The 13,580-nt window shown below is 28.0% G+C and overlaps 1 protein-coding gene across 3 annotated transcripts in view; it reads left to right on the forward strand.

The window, feature by feature from the left end:
* The window catches only part of LOC132921282 (uncharacterized), a 42,040-nt gene extending 35,375 nt beyond the window's left edge, over positions 1-6,665 (forward strand). For all 3 annotated transcript variants that reach the window (XM_060984220.1, XM_060984237.1, XM_060984229.1), the window contains 5 exons: positions 564-683; positions 1,495-3,189; positions 4,241-4,691; positions 5,831-5,914; positions 6,006-6,665. In XM_060984220.1, coding sequence (XP_060840203.1) covers positions 564-683; positions 1,495-3,189; positions 4,241-4,691; positions 5,831-5,914; positions 6,006-6,077 — 2,422 coding nt within the window. In that variant the 3' untranslated portion in view covers positions 6,078-6,665. The remainder of the gene's footprint in view (positions 1-563; positions 684-1,494; positions 3,190-4,240; positions 4,692-5,830; positions 5,915-6,005) is intronic.
* Positions 6,666-13,580: the final 6,915 nt, after the last annotated feature.

Below are 13,580 nucleotides of genomic sequence, written 5' to 3' on the forward strand. Positions count from 1 at the left end.
AGTTATGTATTTTTGTGATTAGGACATTGAGACCTAATACTTAAAATAATACTATTGTTATGATTATTATAAAAACTGATATCCATAACCATAATGTAATTGTGGCTTATATTACATATTATTTTTATGTATCATTTATTCACCAATTAATTTTATTGTAATAAAATAAAATAAATTTAAACTGAATAATTTTAATAATTTTTTTTTTCTACAGAATATTTTGCATTTTTGAGGACATAAAAAAATCACAATGATATCGGATATTTTAAAAGAATATTAAAAAAATATAAATCCTGCCTCTAATCATAAATATACTTAGTATTTTTAATTTATTGAGTACCAAAGAGTGTTCAAAATTAATTTTTTTAATTAAAAACTTTAATCAATGATAATTCAATTTCAATATTGAAATATATTTATTTAATTTATTTTGAAATAGTACTATGTACTATGTATTGTTAAATAGTTGGAAACTGATATTTATTAACAATTATTATTTTAAATATACTTCGAATGTGTACATTGTATTTTTAATCTCATTGAAAATTAATTTTTTTTTACAGAACGAGGATGCATACGTATACCAAACAATATGTCGATCATGTGGTATTCAAGGCCATTGTATGCAGAAATGTAGTTCAATGTAAAAAACTAACCGATGAAGACATAAAAAATCTTAAATTGTAAGTTTTATTGTATATTTGTGTATAAGTAGGTGATTTTTCACTATTATTTTTTATTCCTATATCGAACCCAAATCAAACTTTTAAAATACTATAAATTGTTAATAAAATTATGGTGAATAATAATTCTGTTTTATGTTTTAATATTATAAATAATGGAATTCAGTACAATTTTTAATTGTTTTAGTATTTTAATTTGTCTAAGTTTTAACATATTCTCATTGTGATTTTCATATTCATACTTCTTATTTTAGAGATCCCATTTGGCTTATTCATCAGAATATAAATGAATAATGGATAATTCAGATTTCTTTTTCAATATTATTCTATGTTAAGTCGTCATGTCCGTCACTTTAGTCCATTAAGAAAAAGCTGTTTAATTTGACCTTAATCATCATCCTTTACTTAGTCCCATATCTGTGGTTCCAAAAGTTTTCTTCTATAATTTAGAAAGTAATTTAAGAAATAGTATTATCATATTACTTATCGTCAAAGACAAATGATAAGCATTTTGATAATATCGTATCTTAAATTTTGAACAAGTAAATCGCTTATTACATTATAGCTTTTCAAATTAATTTATTGGGCACTTATTTTCATTTAATTTTCGAAAAACGATTCGTAATATCATTGATGGGTTACATCTATATCTTATTTATATTTAAATAAACAATTATATAGAAACCTTACTATCAGAACCTATGATTAAATATAAGTAAAAACAATTTAAATACACGAGTATTGTGATATTTTGCATAAAATCATTTATATCTAAATACTTATTAAAGTTAATAATTTTTATTAATTTTAGGAATTTACTTAAAAGTAAGGATGTTATACTCAAAGACAATAATGTATCCAAAGAAAATGTATCTGAAGACAATAATGTATCCAAAGAAAATGTATCTGAAGACAATAATGTATCTGAAGATAATAATGTATCTAAAGACAATAGTGTATCTAAAGACAATGATCTATCTAAAGACAATAATCTATCAAAAGACAAAACTCTATCGAAAGACAAAAATCTAACTAAAGACAAAAATCTATCTAAAGACAAAAATCTATCGAAAGACAAAAATCTATCTAAAAACAAAAATCTATCGAAAGACAAAAATCTATCTAAAGACAAAAATCTATCGAAAGACAAAAATCTATCTAAAGACAAAAATCTATCGAAAGACAAAAATCTATCTAAAGACATTAATCTATCTAAAGACAATAATATATCTAAAGAAAGCAGTACATCTAAATGCGATGAACCGGCTAAAAAAAAACCGAAGGTGGATACAAGCGGAATAGATGTTTTGAAGTTAGTATTATCTAGAGAGGGTGAAACTGATAAATTTAAATCACAATTCAAGTCTTCATTAAAACCCAATAAGAAAATCGCTTCTACCAGTAATAATGAAGTACCTATGGAAATTGATGGCGAAGAATTTACAACATCCGCAAATTCTTCAGCTAATTCTATAAAATGGCTTCAGGTCGTTGATTTTAGGAAAATGATAGATGAGGATAAGCATACATGGTACATAAACGATTTTTTGGATATAAAGCCCGAAAGTATAGCAAACAGCGCCAAAAAGTCAGTACTTCCTGTTAAACCATCTCCAAGTGGATCTAAATCCACACAGAATAACAAACAAGTGGTAGTTAAACAACTTGTAAATAAAGTTCAGTCAAGAGGGGATTTAACAGGAGTTGAAAAGATATATAGGAAATACTTTAGCAAACCCATACAAGACAACATTGTGATTATTGCTAATATACTTAACATTATTTCAATGTCTAATAAACATCACAAAGCACGAATGGATGAATCTTTTAAGAAAAAATCTGAAGCTGAAAAACTTAAAGAAAGATGTGATGCCAACCGATTACACAGCAGACATAAAAATATTCTAGAATTAAAATTGAAGACCAATTTTTTACAAGTCGTAACATCTTTTGATGAACATGATTTTGAATCGGCATTTCGATTGTTCTTTTTGAGTATATTAACTGTACTTAGAGTTTTGGATCAGCCAAAATTCAAAAAAGGCAGCATCTTCAAAAATCTGGTTCTTTTATTATGGAATAGCTTAAAAAGCGGCGAATATTATCATCCCAAAATTTTTACGATGTTCCGGTCAAAGACATTTAGACCTGACTGTATCGAATTAATAAGTCTAATTGAAGATAGTCGAGATAATGACCCCGGAATCACTGATCGCATGGCATTGTTTTTTGTATCAACAGTAAATAGCCGGGATTATTTTCAAAGAGTTATTGATGTCGTTACCAGCAACGAAACTAATGAAGATCTAGAAGTATTAATCGATAATGCTACCCTCCAATGTTGCTTAAATTCAAAGCTTAAAGATCCTCCTTTAGATTTACCAACTGTACGATCCGTGGACAACTCAAAAAAATCACCTGTGACAGAAACCAGTAAAAATCCTAATACCTCGAATGAAACAACTCATCGTTGGGTGCTTGCCAAAAATCCAGATGGAACCTACCAGTAAGTATTCCTTTTTTAAAAATATTTTAATAGTTATGAACTATTCAATTGCTATACTCTATTCCAAATAAGTTTGAAATAGTTGCTGCCCAGTTAGAGCACTGTAATTGGTCAGCAAATATCGTTACTCGTTACTCGTTGTTGCTTTGAGCCGAATGATTACATGTATGCGAACTATGACGCGTTTCTTCCTTATTTTTTCCCAAGCTTATTTGGAGTTGAGATTATTAATTTTTGATAAAATCGATGTCGTTATTAAAAAAATATTAATCATAAAACTTTTCTGCAATAACATATATCGGTATTTACTACAAATATAATTATTTTTTCAAAATATTTTGATTTATGTTAACCTATTTTCATCGTTTTATGGTACCCCAGTAGTCAATTTAATAATATCTAGTTATATTATTTGAAATAATTATTACATGACATTAATAAATTTGGAGCGAACGCGCCAATTCTATGCCTTCACGTGACATTCCGCCATTTAATCGAAACGGTCTCAATGACAGCAGCATACACCAAAAACCCCGTTTTCGTCGGGCCGTAGACACTGTCATTGCTCAAAACCATTTTTCGTATGCAATGATTTAAGATTGAATAACAATTTTTAACTCATACATTATAGTGATTTACTTATTTCCGAGGTACATTCAACAACTACTATACAGCTTAGTGACATCCCCGATGTTTTAATATTAATACATTAGAATTATTATTTAATAAATATTTATTAAATAATATTGTAGAAATACCATCTTCATAACTTCATAGTTGTAGGCAAAATATCAAAGTTATTAAGCTGTCTTATGTGTATAAACTTTTTGTAACTTAAATTACATCTTTAATAACCTAATTAATTTTATTTAAGTTGCATAGATTTATTGGTTTACATACGTATTATGATTAAATATCTGATTTTCAAAATTAACAACTTTTAATATCTTAAAACTCAAAATCCATATTAGTTAAATTTCTTAACAATTTTACATATTGATTATAATCGAAATTAGAATTCCAATATTAATTAGTTATGTTATATTTTTAGACATATCTCGGTAATTAAAACTAAAAAGACACAAACAAATGGTAATACTGCAGTAGGACCATCGACTATGCCGAAACCGCCATTACATACTTTCTATGAATCATTCTCTTCTTCATTACCAACGAAAGTTTCTTCTGAATCTTCTATTCCTAAAGTGATACAAACAAAAAAATGCGTTGTTGTTAAGCCAGCTATTTCCAAAAATAATTTGATTCAAGTAACAGCATCATCGTCAGAAACTACAACAGGAACACCAACATTTGTGACGTTCAAGCCAGCAATTCAGAATAATAAATCCTTGACCAACAGTCCTCTTCAAAGAGCTGAAGGCGGTACTATTTTACTTGGTAACAAACAGTATCAATTGGTTAAGGGGCCATCAGGTCAAATGAGAGCATTCATGAATGGTACTAATATATTATTTAAATCACCGCCGAACGTTATTATTAAAGTATGTAAAATTCATCAATATATAATATTAACAATTGTTTGACAAATACTAAATTTTATAATAAAATATTAGATTGATTTTCAAAAATCTGTGTTATAGCTCTTGTTTAAAATATAAAAACGATCCATATGAACTGTTACAGTGCTACACTAATTTATTGTTTTAATAAATGTTTGCACATTGGTTTTGTAAAATCCATTATGTTTCAACATAATTTATTTTTAACAATTTTTTTCAAAATGAGTAATAGCAACTGGTGATGATCATAACCAACTAAAAACCTAATAAATTATGACTAAATGTTATATAACTAATCTACTATCGAAATTAGTTAAATAGACAATTAACGAATGAGTTAATCAAATACTAGCTATCGAATGAATAGGTTAACCATTTTCTAAAAATAAGCAACTATATTAATCATTATTATCTATTAAAAGTAAATTAATAAATGATACATTTTTCTGTACTTGCTCTTTTGTGGGCTTCTAGGCACTTATTTTTAGACAATAAATTCGGCTCGCTTAGATTTTGGTGAATGTAAATTAAAATGAATATTTTATTAATAGCCAACTATTTTTGTATATTAAGTAATAATGTATTTATTAATAATTCTTGTTTAAAAATTAATTAATCATTCGCGAAATTTCTATAAGATAATCGAATACTATTGATTATAGTATATTCAAAATAAGAGCGGTACTGGGAAGTCGACTTGTGTGCATGGGTGTGGCTTTGTTCCAAAGACCGGAATATGTTTGAATTGGCGGGAGAAGTATCTGACTGCCACCGACGAAGAATCGTCGCCACTCAGTACTGCTCTTATTCTGGCTGTTATTCATTTTAGTCAGATAATAATTTGTTTGCCATTAGTTGATGTTACTATATCGATTATTTTGCTCATTGGTCACATTATAAACTTAGGTTTTAAATCCATCTCTCGTAAAAATAAATAATTAAGTATTATATACTTTATATTTTTATTAAAACATATTTAAGGGCTATTGTTCTTAGTATAATATACATTTTAATAACTCATAAACTATTATTCAATTTTGATTTAGAAATATCAAAGCATAAATTAATTAATAGCAATTTTATTACTTGTCTAAAAACATTTTTTTTATTAATGTTTTTAGTGTTATTCAAGGAACTGTAACAATTCTGCAACAATAATGTGCAGTAGCTGTACAACAGTGAAGTACTGTTCCCATAATTGCCAAGTAAGAATATTAGATTTTATTTGTAAAATTATTATATGAGTATTATTTTTATATATGTAGGTATATTAATAATGTTTTTTTTTTCATTTAGCGACGTGATTGGTATGATAAGCATATAAATGAATGTGAACGATTAGTAAACATCAGGAAGACTCGAACCTAAACTTTCCATTATATATATAAATAATTTCAATGAGGTTTATTTATATCAAAGGTTTTTTTAAGAAAATATTTTTATTTTTATTTTTGTTTAATAAAAAAATGAATAAAGCCTTTTCATATTTTGATACTTCTTTAGTTTGTAAAATAAATATCATAATTGATCACTATTATGTTTAAACTATTATTATTACTTACATATTTTTTTAGGGCTTAAATGTTGTTTTTTTTTATCTACCTCAGTCGCATTATATTTTTTTTTCCTGAGAGGGAGCACAAAGTAAATAACTAATTTTTGGTGATTATAAATTATATTTGTTCCTTGATACACTATTTGTAAATAAAATTTATAAAACTCATTCTGGGGAGAGAGAGTAGAATGTGGCTTAGGCTCTGATTCAACGTATGCAGGTTCAATATACCTATGGAATCAAAAGAAAATGTACGAGAAATAAATATCTAAAGTTTATCGATGTAAACGTTCGACACATCAGTTTTTCTGTATTTAGTAATAAATAAATAATTTATATATGTTAATAATATATAATATTTCTTAACTTTGTGATTTTAATAAATATTAAGTTTTATTGTACTTGTTTATTAATTTTATTAAAAATAATCCTATTTTTACAACTTATTTATAATTTATGATTGAATTGATCATTGATTATTGACTTTAAAATATAAAATATAAGTTCTTTCCAGATCAATGAAAATGTAATACGTTAAATGTTTCGCCTCCGTGGCTAATATAGATAGAATTTTAACCTCATATTAAATCTTAGACTACCTCAGTCCTCAATGCTATAATATTCTTTAGGAAACCTAAATACATTTTACATGGTTTTTATACAATTAATTTATAAATAAGAAAATTAGTTTCCCAATACTAACAAGAGAAAACTTAATTCTGTATTTTTGGTTGAGTTACTATAACAAATAACACAGCGACGAACCATTTAAAAAAATATATGATAACCTCAAATTGTACAAAGCTAAATAATTAGCAATCGGAAGAGGAGAAGAAGTTATTAGTTAATACTTACCAATTACTATACAATTTTAAAGTAATATAAATTATATAGTGTAAATGTAAAATGTAAGTATTATTATTTCAATTTTTGTACCTAACCTCAAAAAAGACCTCTTATAGTCATCTCTCTCGTAGATATTGAACTATCTCTCTTCCCCAAAAAAGACCGCAACCTCTTACGAAGCCAGTAAAGGCGTGTCCTATCCATTCTTATATTATCTATGAAAATGACATGCTGGCGTGAGACGCTCGTTATAAATGTGGTCAGCCATTTTGAAAGGGCTCAGCAGTGTTGACCTAAAATCAAATTTGAAATATTTTCAATACAATAATTATAATAAATAAAACCGTATACAATATTATTTTAGAAGTTCAGCAGACTTAAGGTTTAAACTTAGGTTTTACTTATACAATGTAAATAAATACACATATTTAATTATATAATAATAATAGCACCGGTGCAATAACCAGGCTTTGTCAGTGATTAGTGATCAACAACAATATAATCACATTAATAAAATATAGTTAAACTACACTTTTTTATTTTAGTTTAACATATAGGTAAGTATTAATTAATTATAAAAATAACTAAAACAAGTAATCAATACAAAATAAAATAAATAGTAGTTATTATTGCATATATACAAATATTAATATTAACAATAAGAACAACATTTTTGTGTAATTGGTTTTAATATTTAAACACTTGAAAATACCAAAAATGAAAATAAATAGTTATAATGACAAATTTATAAATGGGATAGGACAGTTAATTTTAAATTTTTTAATATTTTCCCAGAAACTAAAGATCTGTTTAAAAATGTAATTGTTGTAAAAATTCTGAACCTTGTATATAAATTTGTTAAAAATGATTTTTCGAAAAGTTCACTCGGATAGTCGGATGACTAGAAGGAACATTAGTAAAGTGAAGTCTTAACTTTGAAATTACAGAATTTTTCACAGTAATGAATGGAAATAAATTTATAAAAATATTTTCCAGCTTATAAATAAAATTATAAAAATCACTTTAAGGAAGGATAAGAGGAGGACTGGTATATTGTTTTTAATGACGAGCATAATTAATACAAGCCTCACATATATGCTTTTCTAAACACTTCTTCATTAGGTAACGAGGTAACCAAACACATATATAAATGTGTTTTTCTAAGGTAAATCTAAATTCCTACAATGAACTGTAACGATATATTAATGATTTAAATTTAAATGGAAAATAATTTAAATAAAACATTTTTTTAAAAGCCCAACACAATTGAATAGGGTCCTGGTTTCATAGCGATTAAAGCTGGTGAAAATATACATGTAATATGTATTTAATAAAATTTAAAGCGGTCGAGGTGGAAATTCTATACGAAGACGTTTGTTATAATGATTATTGAACTAACTGTAACATATAACAACCAATCATATTTTATGGTACCAAAAACGAGGACTCTGGAGAAATATGGTACAGAAATAAATTGCAACCATCTATAATTACCCTCTGCATTTTATCTTGATGGGGATTGGTTCAGACCTGTTATAGTTTTGTCACTAATTATAGGTATTGTACGTATAAGTATAAGTATAAGTATAGTTGTATAAGTATTTGTACGCATTACCCTTCTTGAAGGTGCTTTTACATTACTAGCTGGCATTTATTTGCCTTCTTTATGATGAAAATACTTAGATATTGAAGAATTTAAAGTAAACTTAAACTAAAGTATAGATTATTTTTTAAAAGTAAAAATACCAAGAGTAAAACTTAAATATATACGATTTAGTATATCTTAAATCTTGCTACCAACCAATAAGAATGCTTTAGGTCGAAGTATAAAATATAAATTAATAATAAAATTATAAAAAATAGTAAAAACATATAAACACGTATTAGCCCATAATAATGAAAAAATAAAAGAGTACAATATCATGTATTTAATATATTATTTAAAAATTGTACCATGTATTATGTATATAATAATAATTTTTTTTTTTTATTAAAGCTACCAATATAAAATTATTACAGCTTAACAGATTACAAATAAAGATAGATTAACTAATAACAATCTAATGGATGTGATAAAAGATAAAAGAAACAATAGAAATACATAATGAAAAAAAAAAGAAAAAAAGAAATTATAACTAGTAAAGCTGCTGAAAACAAACAGTTAAATAAATTTAAAGCAATACAATTAAATTAAGAATCCAGCATTTTCGAAAAATTTCAATATAATAATAATAATAGCTCTTGAAAAGAAATTAAGAATAATTGTTGGTTCTAATGACATAATATTGTTAATACCATGTAAAAATCGAAGTAATTTTGATCGGGAACTAGAGAGTGATGGGCAATTGGCGAGAATGTGAGAGAAGTCGCAAATTGTTTCTTCTGCATGACGAGTGCACAATGGGGAGTCGTTTAAGTCGAAGCGAATGGCAAAGTAAATTGTGCCCAAGTCTGAGCCTGGCAAATCGGACGATGTAGGATCTGTTTAGAGGCTGCTTAATGAACCATGGGTGCCGTGGAATTGTAGGGGTTATTGATCTATACCACTTAGCGTAGTCAGGTGCTACTGATGAACATCTATCGTGCCAAACCTGTTTGTAATTAGCTTGTAAAATATTTAAAAGATCTGAGGACGGGATTTTACGAACAGGAGGGTTTAAACTATATTTGGTGGAAACAGTGAGGAGATCAGCAACTTCGTTACCTGAGATTCCAGAATGGCCTGGGACCCACAGAAATTCGATTATATTATATCATGTGAATATAATTCAAAAAGCGAAGCTTTAATATTAAGAATAAGGGGAGACGTGGTTGCAGAGATCGAGATAGAATTAATAGCGCTAAAAGTTGCTTGGGAGTCCGAGATAATCAAGCATTTTGTAATGTTTAAAGATTTGATATACTCAAGAGTTGTCGTAATTCCATAGAATACTGCCGTAAAAGCACATGTGACATGAGGTAATGTATCGGAATATTTGATCATCCTTTCAGGGTTAAAGAATGAAAACCTGCTGAGCTGGTTGACACTTTGCTATCAGTATAAACCAAATAGTAATTATGAAAATTTGATTCTATAAATTCATTGACAATGTGATTAACAGAGAAAGTAGGCATATTAACTTTATCACTATTGTATTTGCAATCCTTAAAAAGTAGTAATATGTGTGCTCGAGGAAGATATATGAGAGCTTCAAACGGGATATCAAAACAATGAAGACGCTTTTGGGGTAAGATGACAGAGGTGAAGTGATTAATAGAAAAGGCAATGGAAGCTAAAATTGAGAGTTTTTGGGACGTATCGCCAACGAGTAGCCAGAGATGAAAATTTATTAAAGATAAAATTAGTAGAGTTTGAAATGTGTTTTAACAAAAACTCTCCTACAAGTCAGCGTGGCCGAATTTCTATGGGTGGACAAACACATTCTACTTCCAGATAAATATTCGATGCAGATCGTGCAGCTCCGATGATTGGACGGAGGCACGAGGTTAACATAGCATTCAGCTTGTTGCAGTGTGATCGGGACGCGGATGAAAACAAAAAAGAACCGTAATCAACTTTAGAACGGATTATAGATTTGTACACTAATAAAAGTGATGATGGGTGAGCACCCCAACAATTGCCTGCTAATGCTCTGAGCCGGTTGGACCATTTAGAAATTGTACATTTAAGATAGTTGAAATGAGGAACCCATCTAAGTTTGAGTCAAGAATGAGACCAAGGTATGTGATTATATTGGATGGGACTATGGTCTTGTTGTTGATGTAAACAGCGGGGAATTCTACGTAACGTTTCTAATAAAAATCATTAATTGGCTTTTGTCAGGAGCGACTTCAAAAAAATGCAGATGAAAGTTTGTTGTTTAGCGAATTCAATGCAGAATTTAAGTGGAGAATAACATAATTGAGAGATTTGTTAAATGAGAAAACGACAATGTCATCAGCATAGAATAGGCATGAGTAATAGTGGGAAGATAAGCTTTTACTTATAGGGGTCATATAAACGTTGAGCGAATGCATTCTACACCAGATGGGGATGTGAAATGTAAAAAACGAACATGAAATAAGTTATATATGTAATTACAGAAGACATCGAGAACATTAAGATCCCGAAGACGAGGTATAAGAGTTGGAATATGGATGGAGTCGTATGCACCTTTCGGTAGTCAGAAAAAAAAAGCCACAGAAAAAAATCCACGGAAAAAAAAGTGAAATTAAAATAATTAAATATACAACAATTAAAATTAAAGTATTAAATTAGGTATTATTTCAATTTTTTTACACATTATTTGTCATATTGTATACACATATATATAAAATTATTAATACACAGGTTATATGTTAATTTATTTAAAAATTTTAACACAGTTGGTCATACTGTATTTTCGAGTAGGTAATAAAAGTATACAAGTATAAAAGTATAATATATAGATTATAGATCAATAAAAACGTATTGTGTGTGCTATTGCAGACTGCAGTTAAAAATTCTGGTAAGCTTTTGTTTCCTTCTTTGATTTCCAAGCAGAGATTTTTTAATAAGTTTTGATTTTTTTCATAATATGGTAATTTTCTTTTGTTGCTTAATAAACCTAGACTTTGCTGTGCCAACTTCGTTTCATCTGTAGCAACTTCTAACCTCATTTTGGTTATTAAAACCCAAATACTTGGATGCTTGTGGCCGACCAGTCTAGAAAAACGGTTATTCCAACCTTCAGTTTGGTTATTTGTACGATCGCTATCTGCCAAAGTCAAATCATGAGTATTCCATTGTTCAAGTGGAAATAGTGGTGGACAATTTCTAAAACGTATATTAGTCTTTCCTGGAATATCTATCTGTCTATAAGTCCCATTTACATAAGTTTTGTCAAAAAAATCAACTATCTCATTATAACACTTACTTACCTCAACCTCTTTCTTGTTTGGCCTATGTGTTATGATATAAGTTGTTCCACTTTTGACAATTTTTGACATTTCAAGATCTGTATAAATGGTCCCTGGACATTTGAGCATGGTTGCTTTACTACAACGCCATGTAATACTACTTTTCCCGGTATGTTTGAGAATGTACATGCCCTCGAAACATAATTTGGGCTTATTTTTATTAGAGTTAATGATTTCCATCGTATTTAAAAATGTAAAATCAAAAGTAGAGAAACTAGAGAAAAAAGACTGAGAGTATAGATAGGTGAGACTGAGAGTATAGATGTGTGAGACTGAAAGTATAGTTTATAAAACAGTTATATCTTAACAAAAGAAATGGAATTTCCTTCAGAACAAGATGAAAGAAAATGCTATACATTGAATAAAAATAACATATTTTTTATCTTGAAATCAATTGATTTATGTCTTTCACCATAAATATGTATAAGTATAATGTATGTACTTTGTACAGGGTGATTCTTTTTTAAATGTACATTGCAGTATGATTGTATGAACTTAATAATTTCCTTAATATATTTAATTAAGGAAATTGAAACACTTATATTTTCCCTAAATGTGATGACAAACTAAAAAAAAATAAAAATAAAGGTTGTAAAATAAATAAAATCAATACATTCATTGCTGTTTAGAATCTAAAATATATTTATTACTATGGAATAGCAATTTCCCATGGGTTTTTTTTTCTGTGGATTATTTTTCTTGTGGTTTTTTTCCCTGGATATTTTTCCGTGGCTTTTTTTCCTACATTTGCACCTTTCACATCAACAAATGCAGCCGCGAGAAACTCACGATTGCAAAAAGTATTATAGATAGGACCAACAAGTTAAAATAAGACATTCCATGGTGCCGAGACCTTGTCGAAATCCAAACAGGTTATCTGGAATTAGACGATGAGCCTCCAATCTACCAATCTAATCGATTTTGTAGCATATATTCAGTTTGCAACAAGCCGACAATAATGCGATTGGGCGATATGCTGGATGTTTAGCAGCAGGTTTAGGTATGGGGATCAACCTAAATTGTCTCCATGACTCAGGGACAAGGTCATTAAGTACTTTTTTAGCAGTATATCGAACGCATTGATCGGAAGATGTTTAATTTGCGCGAGTATATAGTGAGTGACAATTTTTGGCGATTAAAGGGGAAGGAAAAATAAGACAAAACGTGGTTGGATAACTGGTTTTCGTTGAATAAAATATCAAGAGAAATTACCGCCTTGGAATGGACATATGATGGGGAAATCTTATTACAAAAATTCAAAAGAATCAAGTTTGCCATCAATCAGTACTATCATACTATAAATAACTGGATAAAAATCCACGCTAATTACAAAATGATTTATAGTTAATTAAAAACATATATGTTTTAATAAAACAAAATATATCATTTATAAATACAATGTCACAATACGCCATATTCTAAAAATTAATATTTAACATATACAAAATACAGATATTTTGAATGATTGAAAAGTCAAATTATAATAGTAATAATAATAATAAATTCAATAGGTAATTACTAATTATAATTGT

This window comes from Rhopalosiphum padi, chromosome 1 (genome assembly GCF_020882245.1).
Source record: "Rhopalosiphum padi isolate XX-2018 chromosome 1, ASM2088224v1, whole genome shotgun sequence".
NCBI lineage: Eukaryota > Metazoa > Arthropoda > Insecta > Hemiptera > Aphididae > Rhopalosiphum > Rhopalosiphum padi.